General features: G+C 41.3%; 1 protein-coding gene across 10 annotated transcripts in view; it reads left to right on the top strand.

Moving 5' to 3' along the window:
- si:ch211-200p22.4 (phosphatidylinositol-binding clathrin assembly protein) overlaps positions 1–23,701 on the top strand; it is a 118,461-nt gene that overhangs the window by 78,036 nt on the left and 16,724 nt on the right. For 3 of the 10 annotated variants that reach the window (XM_034164293.1, XM_034164292.1, XM_034164296.1), the window contains 10 exons: positions 30–123; positions 532–643; positions 1,434–1,540; positions 5,064–5,105; positions 10,589–10,609; positions 14,336–14,421; positions 15,252–15,375; positions 19,131–19,264; positions 20,831–20,931; positions 22,361–22,471. In XM_034164293.1, coding sequence (XP_034020184.1) covers positions 30–123; positions 532–643; positions 1,434–1,540; positions 5,064–5,105; positions 10,589–10,609; positions 14,336–14,421; positions 15,252–15,375; positions 19,131–19,264; positions 20,831–20,931; positions 22,361–22,471 — 932 coding nt within the window. The remainder of the gene's footprint in view (positions 1–29; positions 124–531; positions 644–1,433; positions 1,541–5,063; positions 5,106–10,588; positions 10,610–14,335; positions 14,422–15,251; positions 15,376–19,130; positions 19,265–20,830; positions 20,932–22,360; positions 22,472–23,701) is intronic. The other 7 variants (XM_034164298.1, XM_034164295.1, XM_034164294.1 and 4 more) reach the window with 6 other exon arrangements.

Raw genomic sequence — 23,701 nt, 5'->3', positions numbered from 1 at the left:
TGTGATTGTGCGTTTGCTCTGTGTGTCAGGATTGATGGTGTGATGCGAACCATGACCACAGAGAAGCTGATAAAGACGCTGCCCATCATTCAGAACCAGCTGGATGCTCTGCTGGATTTCCAGGTACCAGATGAGTCCATTATCAATTAAAACGGCACTTCCCAAGGTCACATTCTGAAGCCTTCCTCTGTAAACAGGGTGCATTTTTAAACGTCTGCGTTTGTTTGCAAAGGAAAGTGAAGGGGATTGTTGGGGATTTGCTAAAACTGGTGGGTACACTGTGGTTTGTGCCAGCAGGCTTCAAAGAGCGATTTAAAAAATAAATAAAGTTTCTCAGTGGAATGCATCTGTGTTGTGTGCAAGTGTCTGTTTTTGACTAAAGTCAGAGCTGTGCTGCATGGGGCGTTGGCTTCAAACAGAGGTGGAGAGGTGATGGTTTTTGATAAATGTGTTTTCACAATGGGTGTTTTTGTGAAAATCCTAAAAGCAGTGCTGGAGCTGTCTCCTTTATCGTCTCTTTCTTCTTTTAAGGCTAATCCCAATGAGCTGACCAACGGAGTGATAAACTCTGCCTTCATGTTGCTCTTCAAAGACTCCATCAGGCTGTTTGCTGCTTACAATGAAGGAGTCATCAACTTACTGGGTAATATGCAGGAAATCACATGCACATCCTTTCTGCTACAGCCGAGCGACTTATCTGTTAGCCGATAATATCGGCCGATATGAACCTTTCATGAACATGTTGGCATCGGGGTTGTACAGGAAAACATTTCCTGAATAAATGATGCAGAAATCAGTTTGACTGTTGGAAATGGTGTCATTATTTAGTTTGTCCAGCAGGGGAAAAAAAAAAACAAAATTCTGATGATTGTGTGTCTGAGCAATGACAAATCTGATGTGAGCTCAGAAACAAAAGTATATATTCAGCCAGATTCAGGTCAGCGCTAATCTGCCCCCTGCTGGATACAGTTGTAAATGGTACAGCTCTGTTCATGAAAAACAAGAAACTTGAGCATATAACATGTGGTTTGCATAAATTTTCACATTTCTTATCCTAGCATTATGGAAAAATTCCTGCCAACTGAAACTTAATTTTAACTCACAGAATTAAATATGACATTTATATAACCTCACTTTTAGTTTTAGCACCCCACAGCTAATTGTGAGAATAGCTTTATGACACACACTTAATTTAAACACTGCCTGCAGCAAAGTTGTTGCAGCTACACTTTGTTTGGCATGCACGCACACACGTGCACAGTCATGGTTGTCATGGCAACAGAGTCATTTCTTACAAGTTATGCAGCTGCAAAGTGTTTTCATGTTGTCCCCTCTTGTTCACCTTCCGATTCATCCCGACTCCTTTCCTGTCTCGCTGTCCTTCTCATCTTTGGTTTTGATTCCTGTTATTTCCATCTCCGACGTCTCTGCAGAGAAATATTTCGACATGAAGAAGAACCAGTGTAAGGATGCTCTGGACATCTACAAGAAATTCCTTTATAGGATGACAAAGCTGTCGGAATTCCTCAAAGTGGCCGAGGTTTGTATATATATATATATATATATACATACACAGACACACACACAGAGCGAGGTGTTGTGACCAATCTTGTAAATAGTTCTCAAGTATCAAGTTGAATTTAATAGCATTTTAGAAATAAACCAAAGCGCACAGCGCCGTAGAACCCGACAAAAACTGATGCTGACTTCAATGTTCTGTGGTTTTAAAAATGGACGCTGGTATCGTAATGTGAATGCTTATTGTGTATAATGTGGTAAGACATCAAAATGGCAGTTATGGCCCTTTTAAGAAGCACCTAAAGACCCATTTCTTCTGCAACCACTTCCATGTTATTGTGTGACACAAATGGCCTCTCACCGCTGTCCAATGGAATTGGAACATATATTTGTAGCACTTATTTGATGTTGACTCTTGGCTCACACCTCACTTGTTTCCTCACTTTTATGTCCTTTGGACAGCAGCATCTGGCTAGTGGACACATACACAGTAATTGTGTGTGTGTGTGTAAAACACATCTCAAATGGGGTTGGCACAGAAGTGGTGACTGATTTTTGGTCGCACTACCTCTGTAATGCTAACAGATTCCCAACGTACCGTCACTGCCCCACATTTGCTGTGCAGACACTTACACACCCTGAAATAACCTGAAGATGGAGGAATAGGATATAGTTAGGCGCTCCGTTAGCTCCCTCTGCCTCTGCTCCTCCCGCTCAAAGACAAAGACAGATACTGGTGTGGTTTTCCTTCGCCCAGTGCCCACAGATCATCCATCTTGCCTTCTTCTCGTGCTCTCGTCCGTCCCTCCCTCCTTTGTTTCAGCAGATTTTAATAACGGAGAAGACCTACACAGCCGGTTCATTGTGCTTTTATATAAACTGTCCACATCTACTTCCTTTGTCTTTCATAATTAGTTTCTAACGGACTCCCTAGACATTTAATTGCATTTAAGGAGACTGAAAATTGATTTAAGAAAGGACACACGTGGTCCATAAAACAATGCATCCCCCCAATGATGACTGACTGAAATGTGCAAATTTGTTTTTAATTACTACACTGCAAAATATTAGAAAGCATGTCAAATTGGTAATTTCTTGTCAAAATATCAGTCTTTTCTTTCTGAATATTTTATGACAAATATCTGTTATAATATGGCTTGCTGTGCTGTTAATTGTTCGAGTGTATCGTCTAAGAAGTCTGTGCTACAGTATTTCCACTGAGTGAAATCTTCATGTTATTTAATTTGATATGTTACCAGTGGTTAGCACTTTTAGCAGCTGTGGGCAGCTTGATCACTTTAGGTCCAGTTAATCTGCGATTACTGAGGAAGTAAGATGGTCACATATTTTTAACACCCAAGCAAACTTATGAAAACCACCATGCAGCCCCCAAAATACGAGGTCTGTGAGAAAAGTATCCGACCTTTTTATTTTATGCAAAAAATATATGGATTTGATTCATATGTTTTTACGTCAGCCAAGCTTGAACCTTCGTGCACATGTGAGTTTTTTCACGCCTGTCGGTTGCATCATTCGCCTGTGGGCAGGCTTTGAGTGAGCACTGGTCCACCCCTCTCGTCGTTTTTTCATTGCGAGGAAATGGCGGAATGATTTGGGCTTTGTTCCATCAGAATTTTTTCAGAAACTGTTAGGCAGCTGGAAACCATTTGGAAAATTCACATGGCTTTCGGTGAAAATTTTATAGGCTTCACAGAGATTAAGGAGTGTTACTACAGCTTTAAGGATGGCCCACAATGTCGCATGGCGTGCCGTGCTCCGAGCCGCGATCGACAGGCAAATGGTCCAGTCAAATCATTTCTAAACGGATGGCTGTATGGATCCGGGACCATCGTGTGCAATTTCTCTGGTTATCACAAGAGCTGGACATTAGCCATTTTCCGGCAGATTTCACTTTTAACAAGAGATTTTGTCATGGAAAGCCGCGCGGAGGCTTCGCGCGTCATGACCGATTCACTGATGGAGCGAGACAAAGAACACCTCCGTTTTGGAGTGTCAGAGGACAAGTTGGGACATGCCTATCTCTGCTTTCAGTGCTTACCAGTCGAGTGAGTATAAGAGAAATTGTGGAGAGCTGGACATGTCCCAACTTGTCCTCTGACACTCTGAAATGGAGGTGTTCTTTGTCTCGCTCCATCAGCGAATCCGTCGTGATGCACGAAGCCTCCGCGCAGCTTTCCATGACAAGTGGGCCGTCCTTAAAGCGGTAGCAACACTCCTTAATCTCTGTGAAGCCCATAAAATTTTCACTGAAAGCCATGTGAATTTTCTGAATGGTTTCCAGCTGCCTGTCTCTAACAGTTTCTGAAAAAATTCTGATGGAAAAAAGCCCAAATCATTCCGCCATTTCCTCGCAATGAAAAAACGACGAGAGGGGTGGACCAGTGCTCACTCAAAGCCTGGCCACAGGCGAATGACGCAACCGACAGGCGTGAAAAAACTCATGCATGTGCACGAAGGTTCAAGCTTGGCTGACGTAAAAACATATGAATCAAATCCATATATTGTTTGCATAAAATAAAAAGGTCGGATACTTTTCTCACAGACCTCGTATGCTTGAATAAAACACCTGAATCAAGAGGTTCGCCTGTTGGATGGAAATTTGGCAGTGGTAACTCTGATGGGGGTGTTTCCACACAGGTCATGCAGAATTGACAACACTCCACCGCTTGACCAATTTATGGGTTAGTCAGGATTTGATGGTCATTCCATTGAATCCACCTACACCTTTTTTAGGCATAATTACAAGCAGAACGCTTTGGGCGTTCCAATGCACAAATACTGTAAAAGCCAAGTTACTAAGGCTGGAACAATGCACTTAACTCGCGATACATATCACAATACTTGAAAAATGCAACACTATAAGTGTTGCAATTTGATATTATGATAAATTGTGATTGGCCCTGTGACAGACTGGCATCCTGTCCAGGGTGTACCCTGCTTCACGCCCAGTGTCTGCTGGGATAGGCTCCCCCTCCCCCTCGGTGACCCTTAATTGGAGTAAGCAGTTGAAGATGAGTGATATAATGTGATTTGTTTCCTTTCTGAATGACTAGACCACAGAGAAAAGTTAAATAATACACTTCTAAACACTGTATCATAAGTTGCACCAAAAAAACAAAGCACCTCACATGTCGAGTTATCTGTCTTATCTTTAAGTCTGTAATGAGGTCATTTTTGGTGTAGTTGCCATTTTAAATGTTTTTAAAGAAGTATATCTGTGTTGTCATGTCACTAGTCATCATCTTCACGTCACCACGCCTGCTCTTCCTCATTGGTCAGGCATATTTATCACACTCATTGTCATTCACGCTGTCAGTTGGTTGGCTGAGACGCCAATCAAGATGCCAGATGGTCCAGTCAAACTTTGCCTGTTTATTTCTGTTGTTTATGTTGACACTGCATGAAGTAATGATTCCTCTGTTTTAATTTTCATCTTTTTAAAGGGATCCCACCCTTTTATATATACATATATATATTTTAATCCATTCCTACCTACCTTTCTCGTTTTTTGTTTTTGACAACAGCAAGTTGGAATAGATCAGGGTGACATCCCAGATCTCTCACAGGTCAGTGTGCATCTCACCGCTCTTTCTCCGATGTTGGTGATGTCTTTCCTTCTGCCTTTTCTACACACTACATGTGACTTCATTGTTCTCTCAATGCTTTAACCCATTGACTCGCACCTCATTTCACTCCTACATATACCTGTGTTCTTCTCCAACCAGTTATTGATGTATTCTATCTCTTTCCACCAACTCTGGTTTGTTTTCTCCTAAACATCTTGTCTAACTTGATGGTATTTCTGAGTCAAGGCAACACCCCTCTGGTTTGAATTGATTGTGCTTTTCTGCTTTCTCTTTGACATTCTCAAGTCTTATTATAGATCTGACAATGCTAATATGGGAAATTGGCTTCCTTAAATGATGTTCCATTGGCTGCTTTAATTCAGCTTTTATCATGTGGGTTTGAAGTCCTGAAGGAGTTAGAGATTTGAGTTTAGACCTTAGAATAATAATTAATGTAACAACAAAGACCTCCAACCACCATTTAACAATGCTACAGGGGACTACACCGCCAGGTCTTTTTGAATTGGTAACATAGCTTTTTGTTTTATATTTTCTGAAGACTCACATTAAGCTTGGTTTTCATGCTCTGAGTAGTTTGTTGAGGGACCTAAAAGTATTGTAGATTTGATCATTGAGGTCTCGTTCAAACTGAAAATGATGCAGCGCTGCATTATGAAGCAAGACTGGATTTGCTGCTCCAGGTAACTCTGAGAACAAGAAAAACAACAACAAATGTCAAGTGTAAAGAAGAGTAGAAGGCTACAGATTCTTAACGCCCCACATCACAAATAGACCTACAGTCTTGGTCCAGGTCTGAGTCTGGCTGGCGTTGGAGTCAAACTGAGCCATGGTAATGCTTTTTTTTTGGGGGGGGGGGGGGGTTAAAATCATCATTAGCAACATGGAGATGGTTGTCTGTACTTTAAGTCGATTACCCCAGTCCATCGAAGGTTACTTCCCCAGCCTGGTCCGGTGCCCTTTTACAACTGTGTGGATTGAGAACATGGAGATGAAGAGTGTCTTCACCAAGAATACAGGCTGGTGGTGCGCTTGGGAATTGAACCTGTATTTACACATTTGTAGCCCAACTCCTTATCCCATCGTTCTCCCTGCTCAGTGGATGTGACTGCCATTGTGTTGAAAATGACGTCACTGAGGAATCCGTCAAACGTCCTACCGAACCCAAATCCCGATCCAGAGAGAGCAGATCTTGGAATGCAGAACCACTGTGACACCGTACCTTAGACAAACAGTTATCAGTCTGAGCAGTACTGTTTTGAGTTGGGTGTCTGAACACAAGTGCCCACAGGATTGTTTCGGTGCCCCTTTTGTGCACTCTTCTTTTGTCAGTGTTGCTGTTGTTTGATGAAATTTATCCTCTTGGTATCACTGGCAGAATTGTATAAAAACCATAATACATGAAGAGTAGAGGGCTGCATTGGGATTGAGTCCCGCCAGGTCGTGTGGGACCCAATGCAAATCTCACGGGAGCAGACGGTTAGAACTTTGCTGCGTGTGGGAACGGGCGGCAAAAAAAAAAACAAAACACTGTGGGATCGAGAGTGACAGGATGACTTAGTCAACAAAGGAGAATAGTGTAAAAGTATGCGGTGTCCACACGATACTTTCAGCTTAAATAGAATATTTTTAATTTAGCAGGAGCAGTGGACATGAACAGCAGCAGGTACACAGATACAGCCGCTGTGGGAGTTACAGCAGCAACCTGTCACTCCCATGACTTACTGCATTCCCCATATATGGCAAATAAAATATGAAACTGTATTAAAACTAAATGATAGGAGCGCTATTCCTGACCAGTGTGTCAAAAGACCTGTAGGCCAAGGAAACGAAACGAACAACCACCATGAATATCTTTATTGATAGTCTAAATGACGTGTTTTCTCCTGCGGGTTGTGAGGAGACAGCGGAAGTGTAACATGCACATGTTGCGGTTGTGGGCGGTAATGGTCCGGAATTCAGCGGGAGCGGACAGAAGAAAATAGTCACATGCAAGGGTGATCCCAGAATTGTGCATTACTCCAGTCTCCCATTACCAATTTTTGATACTAGATGATCCCAGAATTGCGCATTACTCCAGTCTCCCATTACCAATTTTTGATACCAGATTGTCTCAAATAAATGCATAAATTTAAAAAATTGGATTCCCAAGCAGGGCCTGAAATTGGGTGCAATTAGTGGTTAAAGTAGTTCTGGAGAACATTGTGAGCAACAGGGAAAGTTTTAAAGCTATTTTAAAAATTTGTGACATTGAGATGAATCATGATTTTTTTTATTTTTTGAGTGAATAATCAGATTTAATTGGTGAAGATTGAGGTAAGTTTGTAAGTAGGTGGAAGTTAACATGCGATAATCAGGACCGACCGTTTTGTGTGCAGAAGCCGCCTCCTGATCTTCCTCAGCAATATGAAACCCATGAAAGCATGTTGTAGTTTGCGCTGGCATTTCCAAAGGAAAAAATAAAAAAACGCTGCGACGCGTGAAGCCTCCACTCCTCTTTCCATGACAAAAACTCTTGTAACAGGTGCAATGTGCCGTTCATTTCCAAACTGGATGCTGTGTTTTATCCGGGACGTTGTCTGACTAGCACAGGAATTGTGAAAAGACGTGGACATCAGCACTTTTTCGGCACATTGAGACAGACATGCGGAGGAATTCTGCGCGTCGCGGCGGTGCCGCATGGCACACAGCAACGCTGTGATGAAGCCTCACGGGACATGTTCTAGCATGTCCAGGCACATACACAATTTCTCGGATAACCACTCGATGGAAAAACCACCGACAGCTGTCTGAACGCCATCTCAAAGCCGTCCTGTGAGACCAAAACGGAGGTGGTTTTGTCTCGCTCCAGTAGCGAATCCATCGTGACGCGTAAAGCCTCCGCTCGGCTTTCCATGACAAAATCTCTGCCAGAAAATGGTTGATGTCCAGCTCTTGTGATAACCAGAGAAATGGCACACGATGGTCACGGATCCAGACAGCCATCCGTTTAGAAATGAAATGGTCGTTCAGCCTGTCGATGGCTGCTTCGGAGCGCGGCGCACCCCACAGCCGCTGGGGGCCGTCCTTAAAGCAACAGTAACACTCCTTATTCTCTACCAAGCCTGTAACATTTTCACCGAAAGCCAGATCAATTTTTCTAATGGTTTCCAGCTGCCAATCTCTAACAGTTTCTGAAAAAATTCTGATGGAAAAAAAGCCCAAATCATTCCGCCATTTCCTGACAATGAAAATCCGACGAGGGGACTGGACCACTCCTCACTCAAAGCCTGCTCACAGGCGAATGACGCAACCGACAGGTGTGGAAAAACTCACGCATGCGCACGAGGGTTCAAGCTTGTCTGATGCAATCACACGTGATTCAAATCCATTTGGTTTTTGAAAAAAATAATAAGGTCGGATACTTTTCTAATAGACCTCGTATGTAATCAGATATATATTATGTAATGGTAAGAAATGCAATTACATATGATTTTTTTGGCGCTACCTATTTATAAAATATATAAATAAAATACCCGACTTCCTAAATTTCAAAAACAGGACTGAAATCTGGGTCAAAAATCTGTAATGGGGAAATAGCCATTAGAATTACACGAATGCTGAATTTATGTAGCTGTGTTTTTTAGAATGCTGTGCTTTCCTTTAACTTTACCCCTTTATGAATATGTGTATTTTACTGTGACAAATCTGGACCCTTCGCATCAGCAGAATGAAAATGCTAGTGTTTCTCCTCATGCTTGAAAGGTTACAGAGGACAGACACTACCTGATTGGCCACGTAGGAGCAGCATCCATCAAAATAGACTGTGTGTATTTGAAGCGAAGCAGAGCATAGCTGTGTTTCTGAAACATGCCCTAGTGCTGGTGGTGTTTGAGCTAGCATTAACTGGAATTGTTGCTGTCTGCTCCCTCGACATGCTGCGGCTGGAATGCAGACGGAGTTGCTGTGTTTTAATGAGTTAGACTTCTAAGATCACTGTGTGTGGGTCGACGATACTGTGCATCCGCCGAGTATTCACAGTGCTTCACTTTTTCCACATTTTGTTATGTTACAGCAATATTCCAAAATGGAGTAAATAATTTTTTCCCTCAAAATCTTGCTGACAACACCCCATAATGACAAGATGAAAAAAATGTTTAATTTTTTGTAAATTTATTAAAAATAAAAAACCCTAAGAAATAATACGTATGTAAGTATTCGCACCCTTTGCTCAATACTGTGTTGAAGTACCTTTGGCAGCAATTACAGCCTCGTCTTCTTGAATATGATCTCACAGGCTTGGCTCATCTTTCCCTCAATCCTGACTAGTCTCCCAGTTCCTACCACTGAAAAACATTCCCACAGCATGATGCTGCCACCATCATGCTTTGCTGTAGGGATGGTGCCTGGTTTCCTCCAAACATTCACACGAGTAAGGTCTAACCTTACCAACCACTAGAACAAGCACACAGGTGACAGTGGTAAGGAAAAACTCCCTCTGATAATGTTGAGGAAGAAACTTTAAGCAGAGCAGATTCAGAGAGGTGACCTACTTAAACCATTCTAACAGTTAGGATTTTACAAAGTTTTTTGAAAGCCAAAGAAACAGAAACCAGAACAACATCAAAAACAAAGTCCATTATTGAGATGAGGGGGTCATGCAGCACTCTGGGATGCAGGGCCAGCGTCCATCAGTGGGGCTATCTTCCTGATAGAATATATTCCAAAAGCACACTGAAGTGTGCTGTGTCAGCTTCAGCCAAGGCATTTTGTTGTTGGTCTTTCATCTCATAGTCTGAAAGTCCTTCAGGTGCCTTTTGGCAAATGGCTTTTTACTAAGGAGCGGCTTCCATCTGCCCACTGTACCATATAGCTGTAGGATTCCTAGTGGATGTGAACTTCTTTCATTGACAGATGATGGAGGCCACTGTGCTCATTGGGACCTTCAAAGCAGCAGAAATGTTTCTGTACCCTCCTCCCAGATTTGTGCCTTGTGACTTTGTGCTTGGTTTGTGCTCTGACATGCACCATCAACTGTGGGACCTTATATGTAGACAGGTGTGTGTCTTTCCAGTTCATGTCCAATCAACTGAATTTACCCCAGGTGGACTCTAATTAAGCTGTAGAAACATCTCAAGGATGATCAGTGGAAACAGGATGCACCTGAGCTCAATTTTGAATTTTATGGCAAAGGCTGTGAATACTTATGTACGTTTTTTTTTTTTTTTTTTGCTTTTAATATATTTGCAAAAATCTCAAAAACTTGTTTCACATTGTCATTATGGGGTATTGTGTGTAGAATTTTGAGGAAAAAATGAATTTCGCCCATTTTGGAAGATGGCTATAACATAAAAAAAAAAGTTAGGTGGAAAAAGTAAAGTGCTGTGAATAATTTCTGGATGCACTGTAGGTGGTGAGCTCATCACAGACCTGCAGGTTACTGTCATTGTTAAATAGATGTTTCTCTTCTCTTTGCTCTACCATAGAAAACAAAAGGATCTAGCATTGTAAGTGTCAGGTTGCTTACCCTCCCAGCCTTGTTAATCCCCTGCATGTTTGCCACACTTCGTGCCCTCACCGGCATGCTCAATCACGTAGATTGTTTTTTGTTTTTTTTTTCTCACCATTGTGCGCTGATATGATGTTGACTCAATCTGTGTGTGGTGGCCTCAGGTGGTTAGCTTGTAGTTTGCACACTAAGCCAGAGAAACACACGCAGTCACAACAAGCTGCACCCACTGAGCTTTGGCACAACAAGCAAAAGGCCACGAAACCTCATGAATACAAAATGAGGCTTTGCAACTTTGCCCCTCTCTTCTCATCTGCATGAAATGAATCCCTGAACTGGGCTTCCAGTCTCATCTAAATTCCTTAGATGCTTCTCTCTCACTTCATTGCTTCTGTATGCATGACAGATATTTTAATAATGAATGACCCGACCATTACCTTGTTAATTGTTATGAATCACAAAATATGATGTTGGTAGGGGCAGAAACTGGTGCCTTTTTCTTTTTTCTTTTTTTTGTCTATATAGTTCTGCCTTTTAGGTCAGGTAAAGTCCAGGAGCATGCATGAATGCTGCATGCTGTTGCATCCTTTAAAGCACATCACTGCCTTGGGTCTTGGTTAGCAACCACCCAGGCAGAGAACCAGTCCATCCCCACCTTTTGAAAGTGACCATCTATCTGCTATCTGAAATGGTGCGTATCCTTGGCATTCTCTAGTTCCTGGGGTCTTCAACACTGAGGTACCTGCGTGTTGGACCATGCACAGAGGAACACCTCACATGGCCAGATTGCAAGTGATACACCTCAACTGAGTCTTCCCAAGTAATCTCTTGTTTGATGTAAAGTCATTCCAGTGGTACCCAAAGATGCTCTAAAGAGTGAGGCCTACTGGTAGTACCAAAGATGTCCATTGGACAGCTGATGTTACTGGTTAATATTAAAGTCCCACAGTAAGACTGGAAGTACTACAACCCAAAAGACTTGATTTCCTTCTCCTGAAAAGGCATTTGCTTCACTAAACATCACTATCCAGCTACCTCATCACTCCATAGCTTCTTTCCTGGCATCTCTTGACCTCAAAAGCTAAGGACTCTGAGACGTGAACGTCACTGCCAAGATAAAGATGACCAAGGTGGTCATGTTTGAAATCGCCATCATGAATAGGGTGATGAGAACTCAGCCTGGGTTAGGATTAACCCCGGGCCCAGTTCACACCTGGTGCAGAGTTCACATCAGGCTAAGTTTTGCTGTAGCCATGAATACAAGGTGATCCATGCAGCCCCCCCCAAGAATAGACATACACATAATCTGCAGATTGATTGCAGAGTTTGAGTTATAGTGAAATAAAAATTTATTGCTACAGTGGCTTGTTTTTAAAGTAGTAATTGAGTAAATCTCAATGCAAAGTTGCACTGAAACTTGATAAGTTGTGCGTTCATGGGAACAGAGCATGTAAAAAGCAGACAGCCTCTGAGACCTTGGCTCTGCATGAGGCAGCCTGGTGCAGGTTCCAAACATGGAAATGGAGGACTGTGTTCACACCACATTTTCCCTGTGCTGTATAGACATGAATGTGGATGGGGCCATGGTGGCTGGGAGTCCACTGAGCTTCAGGGGAAAAAAAAAAGATTTTTCCGACTTCTGCAGAGTGGTGTCCCTGTTTGAGAGGACATGGCGCAGCTCAGCTGGAGCCAGGGGGGGGGGGGATCTGTTTTATTTTAAAATTTTATTTAATCATTGGTCATGTTTTCTTTTGGGACAGTGAGCAAAAGCTTCTTTCTTCCATTTCTTTTTTTTTTTTTTTGTAAGTTCTTTAGTAAATGGAAAGCAATGCACTCTGAACTGTTTTTTGTGGTCCATATAGCTACTAACAACTTACCATCTCGAATTGTACTGACTTTGTTCAGGTTTTATCGTAGACATTCTATCACATTGACATTTTTCATTTGATATTTTTTTTTAACTTTGTTTCTCTTTTCTCGTGACTTCCACGTTTTTGTAAAATTTTGTAAAATTTTCTGTAAACAATACGCTTTGACAAAATTATGAATGTTCTAATGAAGCTGCACCGGTTAGTCCTCAGAATAGTTCTTTCCTTCTCACTCACAGGCTCTTTTACAGGTGAAATTCTCTTTTGTAATATATTATACGGTAGATTATTTTTCCTGGCTAGTGTTAGAGACGAGAGTGAATCGGTGAAGAGATGCAGACAAGCTGACATTGAGCTGTCTGTGTCAGCGCTGATATCGACATTGTCGACACAAGGTCGTCTTTTCACTCGTTCAAACCGTGACGTGCTTTTCTCTGTGGGTTGCTGTGTCTTTAACAACCAGGCAACAGTTTGGCCGGAGTCCACAGTCCAGCCAGCCACAAAGAACCCAGGAGCCAAAAAACTCTACGCAAGTGTGCCTGCAGCCTGACTGACGGAACACTTTGCATTCTTGCGGACAGAGATGCAGACGTGACGTCGTCGTATTTTCACAGATGAAGTATTTCCTCTTCTCAGCCAGCTGAACTACCTCTAAAACGTCAGTTCCATTGCGTCAGTGCTGAGCTTTGGCTCAGAAGAGTGATTTGTAACACCTAAAAATACAGCTGTAACAATCAGATTTACATTTACAATCGTCTGTGAGCATTAATGTGCAGCATAAAGGGAAGATATTTTGCTTTTCTTTTCCCCTCCTGTAGTAGCGTAGCAACAGTCCCTAAGTAACCTGCTGTCAGTACCTTTTAGTCTACAAAGATGTGGTTCCGTTTCAGTGCCTGCTTTCTAAAAATTAATTTATAGCCCGTTCTTACAGAGGAGTTTTAGACAGCTGAAGTGACTTATTTGTTTCTAGACGTAATTATGAGAGAGCACGCTGATTTTTACTGCCATCTCAAAGTGCACTGAATTTTGAGAGATTTTAATGTAACCCAGGAACCTTTTAAGGAGCTCAAAAAGCTTTCAGTCAAATCCCCCCCGAAGAAACAGGATGATGTTGCTGGTCCTAATTGAGCATTTATTTATTGCTGGTCATTTCCAGTGGTACACAAAGACACTTCTTTAGTGGATTTGCTGATTGTTCCAGACTCACAATCTACACGTTTTCCAGGCTTGGAGCAACAACACTATGTTGAGTGCCAAAAGAAAAATGCAATAAAAATGAATGAGGAGGTTCAAACCCTCACATGAATGTGTTACAAAACAATAAGTAATTTAAAAAAAAAAAAAATCAAAGGTGACTGCTGTGGCTGGGCCTGATAAAACACGATCTGGATAGAACTTTAAATCTGGGTATTCTTCACGCTGTTTGACTGCACACTTCCTGCTCAGGGTGAAGTGGTTCTTAATTTAGTTCCGAGATCTTGGTGCGAAAGGTGATTTTCTGCAAGGAACCAGACAGTGCAAGAGGCACTGAGATAAGAGAAGGAATAAACGTTTTGGTAGAAGCACCTCGACCTTTCCTCTGCTCTCCACCTTTTCCTCTTTCTTTGTTCTTCAGCCTCCTTCTTTGTCCTCCTCCTCTTTGAGTCTCTGGCTAACAGAATGTTTGCTGCATGTTGCCATGGCTATTCTTGGATCGAAATGCACTTTGTTGGCTTCCTGTGAGAACAACTAACTCTGAGTGTTCTGTCTCTCTAATATCTGTGAGTGCGTGTGAGTGATAGAAAGATATATAAATGTTTTTAAATATTCACTTGATTACCGTTCTCCCTTTGTCCTTCCTTTTCCCCCTGTTGTAGGCTCCCAGCAGCCTCCTGGAGGCTTTGGAACAGCACCTGGCCTCTCTGGAAGGCAAGAAGACCAAGGAACTGAATGCAGACACCAGGTAGACATCTTAAATAATGACAAGTTACTTCAGATGTTCATGAGTTTACTGTGTACTTGCACTGTCAGATTTTGCATCACTACTCTTAGCTTCATAGTGGAGTAGAGCAGAGAAGGATCTTCTTTCACCAAAACAGATCAGATCCAGGCTTGCATCTCCTTGGTACCTTCTGGCAATTTGTAGCTAAACTTGCAGGTCATCTTTTAAGAAAATTCTCCTCTTTACCACTTCATCATGAGGCTGTATAACTGCTGATGCAAAATGCAAAACATGCACAATTCTGCAATCACAGCCACAGTTGTCTATAACTTATTCTGGGTTGTCTGGGTGGCTTGGTGGCTTTCCTCACTCTTCTCCTTCTTGCACAGTTACTTAGTTTTTGAGAACTGTCTGCTCCACACAGATTTACCATAAAGTGCCATACTGTTTGTATTCCTTCATAATTGATATAAATAAAGTTCAAGACATATTCAGTGGCAGCTTCACCATCAGAGAGCCTCGACCACAAAAGACACATGGTATGAAGAACAAGGGGATGTAAACTTTTAATCAAGGTCATTTGGGTAGTTTCTGTTGTCATTATGATTTTAAAAGAGTAAACACAGTTTGTTTGACAATAAATGATTTCGTCCAACCACTAACCACGAGTGTAAAAAAGTTGATCATTCATATTCTCTGAAAAATGGGCAAAATCTGCCAGGGTATGTAAACCTTTGAGCACAACTGTATGTATGTGTGTGTGTGTGTGTGTTAGGCATTTGACTCTCATCACTGACAACGATTTGATGTTTCTCTCCTTTTCTTCATGCTGTCTGTCCTTTGCGTTGCAGAGCGTCGACTCTGTCCAGCGCCGTCTCGACTCTGTCCTCCACCGGCATATCGTTTACTCGCATGGATGAAAAAGAGAAGCAGCAAGCCTTGGAGGAGGAACAGAACAGGCTGCAGGCGCTCAAGGTAACAGATTTTCTGCTTTCACATGGTGACATCGCTGAACCAGGAGGTCGGGCTGAGCTGAGGAACGGCAGAAAGGTCGGCCGGTCCAACAGGAAGCGGCTCTCACACTCATTTAGACAGCTTTCAGCGGCTTCACAGCTCCAAACCTACGTGAACTGATAAAGGATTCAATTTCCACTTTAACACCACCTCCAGTCGAGGAGATAAAGGAAGGTTTCAGTGGCGCAGAAGGACTTCTGCTTACACTAAATGGCCACAAAATTCATAACGTCAGTTTTTCCTCTGTCACTTTGATGTGAAATGGCGTCAGACCCGCGTACATTACAAAAATACAATTTAACGGCAATAATCACGTACGTGAGAAGATGATGATGAAGAGCGTGAAAATGTCAAACGTGGACTGAAAGGATTCACCGCAGACTTAATTAAAAAGACCCAGCAGCTGTGCCAGCTTGGAAACAGCACCTGTAAAAAGACATAAAAAATTTCAATAAGAACATTTAATTGTAGTGCATTTTCCAAAAATAAAATGAAATATTTCAAAAAAGGCCCATGAAAAACAGAAGAATTTATGGATTTTCAAAGCTGAAAAGTTAAGACACTTTTACACGTTTTGAAGTAAAGTGTGAGAGAATGGGTGAATGTGAGGAATCATTGCAAAGCACTTTGAGCTTTGTAAATAACCACACTAATGTTGTGTTTCATATTGTTTTTATATAACTTGACTTTGTATAGATCAGTTTCCACCTTTTTTTTTTTTTTTTTTTTTTTATGAAATCTAAAATATTTTTTATACAAGCTGCATGTGTAGGCCTAAAGTAATTTCAAGTCATTATCCAGTGTAATTGGGCTTTTTATTACTAATTTTCCTGTAGTCACTGGTTGTGTGTAAGGCTGTGTTGTGACTGTACATAAGAAGGAGAAGGGCGTTTGACAGTGTAGCACTTAACTGCTGAGAAATGGCACAAACTTATTCAACAAAAAGTTTGCCGTTTCGCTGCACTGTAGAAATCGGTCAGTGTTGCTGCTGATGGATTGTCCTGCAACTTTGCTGTTCAGGGTAAAGGGCAGCTAGTCTGAGGCGAGGCGAGATGTGGAAAAACAAAAAATTGTCTTCACTCTTTTTTTTTCTGGAGTCCTGCATCATGGCAAACTCGATTTTAGCAAGCTCACCAACACTACACAACAAAACACTATTTGGGAGTGGGTGCATATCAGGTGTGTCTGGTGGAGATAATTGCAGTGAAACCATGAGCTCATTAATCAGTAAGTCAGTCAGCAGCCGAGTAATTATCAACCATGTTGACAGTCGGTTAAGGTTTTAAAACAGGTGTTGACCAACTATTAGAATGTAAGGAAAGGAGTTGCTCTTTTTGAAATGCACTGAACTGGAAATGATTCTTTATAAAAGATGTTTAACCACATTAAATGTAAATGTGCTTTAACTAGGTTTCTCATGTTTCTGCCTCGAAATGGTGGCAAGCTAACTCCAAAAATGTCTTAATTCGGCTTTTATATGATTGTTAGTCTGGTTTAAAGTGTTCTAAATTAAGGACAGAGTCACAGGAAGAAAGACAGTCAGGTTTTAATAACTTTTTAAGCTGCATTAATCTTTTTTTTTTTTTTAACCAGATATCTGTGTGTGGGACAATTTTTACAGTGAAAACATCAAAACTAGTTTAACCAGATTTAAGGTGAACATATGTTTCCTTTGTGCTGTAAAAATTGTCATTTGCACTGTTAAAGCTTTTGAGTTAAAAAAAAAAAATAAAAAAATAAAAAAAATTCTGACCCGTGACATCACTCAGCTCCCCCTCCACGTCATTTGTGCTATTAAAATAAATATTTGTGGTTTATGGTTCCATCTGTTCACAGTTTAGGCCTATTTTTTACATGCGTGACGTCAGCCTGTGTGAAGCTGGCTTCCTGTGTCATCCAAAATATTAAAATAATGTTGTTTGTTTGTGCTGTAAATTTTTTTATTTGTACTGTTAAAGCTTTTGAGTAAATCAGCAATAAATTTTCTGACCTGTGTCGTCACTCAGCCCTCCTGCACGTCCAAATCGCTCCACACTGGTCTCTATCGTTTGTGTTACGTTTGTGCTGTTAAAATAATTTGCTTAACTGTTATAATACAACATACTTTTTAGATCTTTGTGCGCCGCCTGTCCCGGACAACGCGCAACGCTCTGTTTATCGCTGTAATTGCTAGCTTAACCTGTTTGCTGGCGCTGATGTGAAGGTAGAGACTGGTGGGCAGAGCATACTGACGTGCACACGATGTGCTCAGCAGGTAGCGGCCAAACTACACTTAAGTTGAACCAGACCTGTTTGTAAATTTCCAGAATCCATCCTGCTTCCACTGTCCATCCAGCAGGTGGCAGACACATCTATGGGATATTACATAGGCAAAAAAAAAGTTGCTTTTTCAGTTGATCTGGTGGGTTACATGATGATTTGTTGTTTTTGAGTTCTGAGAAAGTTGGAAAGGGTTTTACGTAAATTTATTTCACAATTTTTTCTTTAATTTTACCGATTAGATGACTAATAGAAAAAATACACGCCAGGTTAGTGAAGATGCTCATTAACTGCAGTCCCTGCAGAGGATGGTGTTGCTGGTGTGTGTGTGTGTGTGTGTGTCTGTGTGTGTATTGCGGCAGATTCATAATGTTGCTGTGTGTGTGTGTGTGTGTGTGTGTGTGTGTGTGTGTGTGTGTGTGTGTGTGTGTGTGTTGTGTTGGGTGCAGTTGATTGGATTTTAGCGTGCTGTTTACTCTGCGCCCTTGGCCGCCCTGTTCCGCCAAGGTCCGCTGATTACCTTTGGGTTTAGTTAGAAAGAACAGCGAAGATAAAGTGAGGTTGAGAACATCTCTGAGAGCGGGAGAGCCGGGGTCACGGAGGTCATTCAGATGCTCTGGTCCAGCTGTCTGCGCGCTCCGGTGTCCATATGGACCGAACATGAACCCAGCTCCTGTCCAGCTGGAACTGCAGCCCAAACAGCTACAGCAGCTCACATTTGTTGCAAAGAGCATTAAAAGTTACACTCTAGTGATGCTGTGAATTGTTGTAGTTGTATACTGAACGGCAAACACTATGAAAGATGATATGAGGGAATTTATTACCAGTACACGTTCTCAGCAGGAGATACAAATCTATCAATTTCTCTGGAGAAATTGGGCTCCTGCTGAAGTCATAAGATCCAGCGATTAGATTTAGACTGAACATAAACTGAAAAATTATACAGTGTAATAAGTAATAAATAGTAAAAATAATTTTTAGAAAAGCTGGAGTCTGATTAACAGTTAGATAGATTTTATTTATTTATTTACTTATTTTTTTGGACACAAGTAAGAATCGTAAAAAAGTATCTTGGGCATACACAGGGCCAGCGGATGGGACTAGAAGGATGGCTGAATTGCTCTATTTGCTTTATTTGGCTTCAGATTTAGCAGTAAAGATCTCAACACAAAGTCCTGGAGTTTAACCCTCTGAAGCCTTTTTTTGGCTCATTACATTTTCATTCACTATGATCTCATTGGTTATTCCAGCTGCAAGTTTGGCACCTCCATGGAAATGAAACTCATGGCTAGAAGTAGGTAGTGCGTAGTATAACGCAATACACAAGAAAAAAAGCTGTTTAATTTGCTAATTTATTCCAAAAAATAAATGGTAAATAGACTGCATTTATGTAGTGCTTTTCCATCTGCATCAGACACTCAAAGTGCACCGTTTTTTTTTTCTTTTTCTTTTTTTAGGATCAGCGCCTGAAGGAGATCAGCATGCAGACTCCACCCTCTGCCTCACCCAGCAGCCACTCAGTGGGCAGTGCCAACAACAACCACATCACACACAGCCAGGAGTTATTCAGCTCCACGCTGTCTGCAAACAGGTCAGTGGGTGTTCCGAACATCAAGTGCAGAATTATTCAGCTCCCCCATCACAGATGAAGTGAGGAAACGGTGCATGTTAAAGATTCCTGAACCTGTTTTATGTTACCTTTTTAAAACGAGTGCAGCTGATTATATTCCTCTACAATTCAGACAGTCTTCAGAGTATAAGCAACGTATGTGCTCGTGCACATACCTGCCGTGCACTGACTGTCGTCTTCAAATAATGTCAAAATTCACCACGAGCAGTCTTGAACTATCCAGCAGGTGGCATTGTTCAGCAGGTGGCAGCACAACCTCTATTTTTTTTTTTTTTTTTTTTCTCTCTTCATGCAGACTCAAGAACATTGTCCAAAATATGAGTGTTTCAAAACATTTTGAGTTTACTGTGAGTAAATCACAGCTCAGCCAAAAGGTTTTGGTATCATCTCCAGCCAAACGTTCTATCCATTGTTTCTCATTCTGCTGTATATTTCATCCTGCAATTAGCCATGTAGGGGGCATAATGTTTCTCTCTGAAGTTGCTGTCTTAAAAGGGAACTCTGATGTTCTTTAACATGGGTTGGATTTTTTTCTCTATTATTTTGTTCATCTTGTCACTTGGGAGAAAATGGATTTTAAACGATGCAGTACTGATTTAGAATACAGTCACTAAACTGCTGTGTAATGTAATTGTATGGGGCAAACTAAAATCATTCACACTTAAGTTTCTTTACATTTAGTCATGTAAACTTGTACACGTTTTCCTCCTTAGGGATCCTCTTCATGCTGCCAGACACTTTGAATCACATTTTTGTCTCTTCATTGGTGACAGCAAGCGAGTTACTGTGAATGTTTTTAATTTTTATCTTACCTCATACTCCACAAATAATTTTTGTCCTGAGTGTAAAGATGTACTCTAAAACATATACAAATAGAGCCCACATCTTAAAAATAGTCCAAAGAAAATTGCTTTTTCGATTGATCTGGTGCATCAAATTTCACCAGATTTCAGTTGTTGATGTACAAAATGACAACACGTGTTGTTTTTATGTTATTGCTTGTGCGAGCTAGCACACCCACTCATCTGTATTAGTAATAAAGGTCAAAAGTCTCCATACCGAAGACCTTTTTAAGTAATGTTCAACTATGTGGGGGGAAAAAAATAAACTAAAAAATTAGTAAAAATTTGTTAAATTGACATTTATGTTACTGTTTGTGCGATCCTGTCCCACAATATAAGCCCCTGTTCATGGAGTTATTCCAGCTGCAACAGTTGCTGTGCAACCATTTATTCTGGATAATTGGAACAGAATATATACCCCACATGCACACAGCGTAAGAGGAGCCAAATTTACTGCTGTGTGGAAGTTTTACAGCCCCACACACAGTGAGGATTAATGTCCCTCTCTGATGAACCAACGTTTTTACTGGTGGATTTAGTCTTTATTCCTTATTGATTAAATATTAAAGTCCCATTTCCATCTGTCTCTCTGTATCTCTCCGTCCTCTTTCTCTGCTTTCACTTCCTCCTCTTCGCCGACTGCGTCTGTCATTTTTTGACTTCTTTCTCTCACCTCTTTTGTCAGTGTTCCCAATCTGAACAGTGACCTGTTTGATCTTCAGCCAGCCTTCATCCCTGCTGTGCAGAATACTCCTTCTGTCTCCACTGCCAACAGTGCCTGGGGAGGTATGGAGAGGCATGCACACAACAAAGCTGCACACCTTCACACCTGCTGCGCGCACATAAATACACATATGCACATAAATACACACAACTCAGCTGTGCGGTAAGACTGTTTGGCGAAAAGTTTCACACTCCCTTCATACATTTACTGTTATTTTGCACTTTTCCTTTGCACACTGAGCATCATAAATACAAGCAGCGCTATGATCAGTGCCATTAACAATAGGGTGATCATATTTTGATTACCGAAAACCAGGACACTCAACCCGGCAATGAGATACTTGAAGTTTACTCAAAAATGCTCAAAGATTGAAAAACAATGAAAACCAGGACATTTTATCACTTTCTTAAAAAAGAAAAAAAAAAAAACAATCCAATCCAGGATGGACAGGACATGAAAACAAGACATGTCCTGGAAAACAGGACTGTTTGGTCACCGTAGTTAACAATGCCTTCCACTTCACATGATCCAGTGAAGTCCAAATTCATCCACTCTCAACCCATTCCTACATCAGAAAGATGTAGGACCCTAACACATGTAATCATATTAAATCTACTGTATTTTCTAGAGCAGATCTATCAAAAAAATCTTGAAAAGGTGTGTGTGTGGGGGGGGTGTTACATCTGAATAAAAGTTCAGCTTTTTTCTGGATGTGGAACTCACTTTTTAACTGCATTTCCTTTGGGACAATTCTAACAATGGCCAGGAACTCAGAGTTGTACATGTGCACACCACATGTGCTGTTACTTAACATATGGACTTTTTAAATTTGGAAAAATAAGCAAGATGAACAAATAAACATGCGCAGTTTGGACAAAAGGAATTGTTTCAAAAAAATATTCATGACTAAAAATGCAAATTTAAAACAAATGGTGAACAGTGGAGCTTCCTGGTTTGTGGCGGGACGTCCTCTCAGCCAATCAGCAGCTTTCTCCTGCCAACATCAAGACATGAACAGTAAGGGCTGTGAGAATTCCATGATTAGCTAAATACTCTTAATTAAGGCAAGTTTTTGTGTATTTGGTTCTAATGGTGAGTCAAACCCCTGTGCAGCAGAGAATGAATTGGAGTGCAAAGAGAACCAACACCTCAATCTTCAGCTATGGAACGCCTGAAAACAGTATTGTGCCAGCAGCATTGCAGCTGGCGTGCAGCACACTGAAGAATTTAGTGTCTTCAGCCTTAATCTAATGGGATTAGTTTAGCCAGCAAAGCCAGGATTTAAAACCAGGCTGAAACACGGTGTGTTTCATTCACCTGCAGGTGTTTTTCATCGTAAAGGTTGGACTAAAACTCTTCTCTTCCTAAAGCAAATGTTCTCTGACAGCTCTTTGTAATGCGGTGTGGAATTTCCAGATGTGCTGTGATAGCGGTGAGGCTTTCATGTTCCACACGGAGTTTTAATCAGTCATGTGTAACTACATCCCTCAGGAGTGGAGAGCCAGCCTCTGCAGCAGACCGCCCCCGCCATGTCTGTAGATTTTGATGCTGTGTTTGGGAATAAATCCACAGCCAGTAACAACGGCACTCAACCTGCAGCCGGTAAAAACCCTGTCTGACTGCCAGACTTAACGCAAACTAAAACTTCAGCCTCTGCTTGCAGAAAAACTAAAGTGTTTCACTAACCGGGTGGGTATTTTTAACTCTCTGGCTTGCTGTTTTCTTGTTGATTTGTTATTACTGCAGTGATACGAGCATTAATTCCACAACACAAGTGTTAAACCTGCAGTTTGAGGGACTGTGGGACTTTCTGGATAGTCTGAGGGATCAGTCAACCTTGGAGGCTTTAAGCCTGGATTTGGATGAAGATAATGTGTCCGTCTGCCAACAAATTAGGATTTTCTTTGACTTGACTGTTTCCCGATCCCAGGTTTAATTGTTCACTGTAACCCCTCCCCCTTTCAGGCTTCCTGCACTGGTCAGCAAATTCTACAAGCATATATTGAAAGTAGAATTTTCTCATCTGTACATAATTTAAATTGGTGCAGGTGAATGAACAAAATGACCGTTTGAGATGTTCTGCTCACTCACAAAATGCTGTAAACATGCACGGGTGCACAACCTGTATGGACTGAATACATGAACTGTAATCTGTAATTTAATTCATGTATTTAATCCGGTTCTTGTCTGTGATGGCACAGCTCTGTGGTTGGTCCACTTTGCTTCAGAATGGCAAATCAAGCACAGCTCAGGTGGTTCTGGTCACCACTCTTTGCTGTACACCAGAATTGCGATGCCACTTCTGCATCAGATTAAATGAACAGGTTTGGATTACCAAATGCACCAAACACTACACTGAAATAAGGCCTTGGTTAAGTCTTAATGTGATGCATTTAGGTAGAATGGGCTGAAAAATCTGCTGTACAGGTCAGCTGTCAAACATTCATTGACGTTCTTGACAGAAATGGGTGAAATACAGTACAGAGCATGCGAGCTGTCAGAGTAATTGTATTTCTTTATGCCTTTATTTGCATTGGTTTCCTTTGATTTGATCTCTTCAGTGAATGTGTTTTTTCAGGTCATTCACACCACTTTGTGCGATGGCTCATGTTTTTGTTAATTGCTTATCCAGATTCTGTTCTCAGTTTGTTGTAGTTTTCACATCAACACATCATTCTGCATTAGCAAATGTTTTCCAGCATTAATCAGCTGTTTGACTGATCCCAGACAGCGTGGATTAACTGGTTACCGGTAGCCGGCTTTGCTGCACTTGCTCATCTGTTGTTTAGTTTTGCAAAATTTGTAGCAAATGTCCTAAAGAGTTCAGAATCT

Source organism: Thalassophryne amazonica, chromosome 23 (assembly GCF_902500255.1).
Source record: "Thalassophryne amazonica chromosome 23, fThaAma1.1, whole genome shotgun sequence".
Taxonomy (NCBI): Eukaryota; Metazoa; Chordata; class Actinopteri; order Batrachoidiformes; family Batrachoididae; genus Thalassophryne; species Thalassophryne amazonica.
The sequence above is the reverse complement of the archived record's forward strand: the minus strand, read 5'-3'. Positions and strand labels throughout refer to the sequence as shown.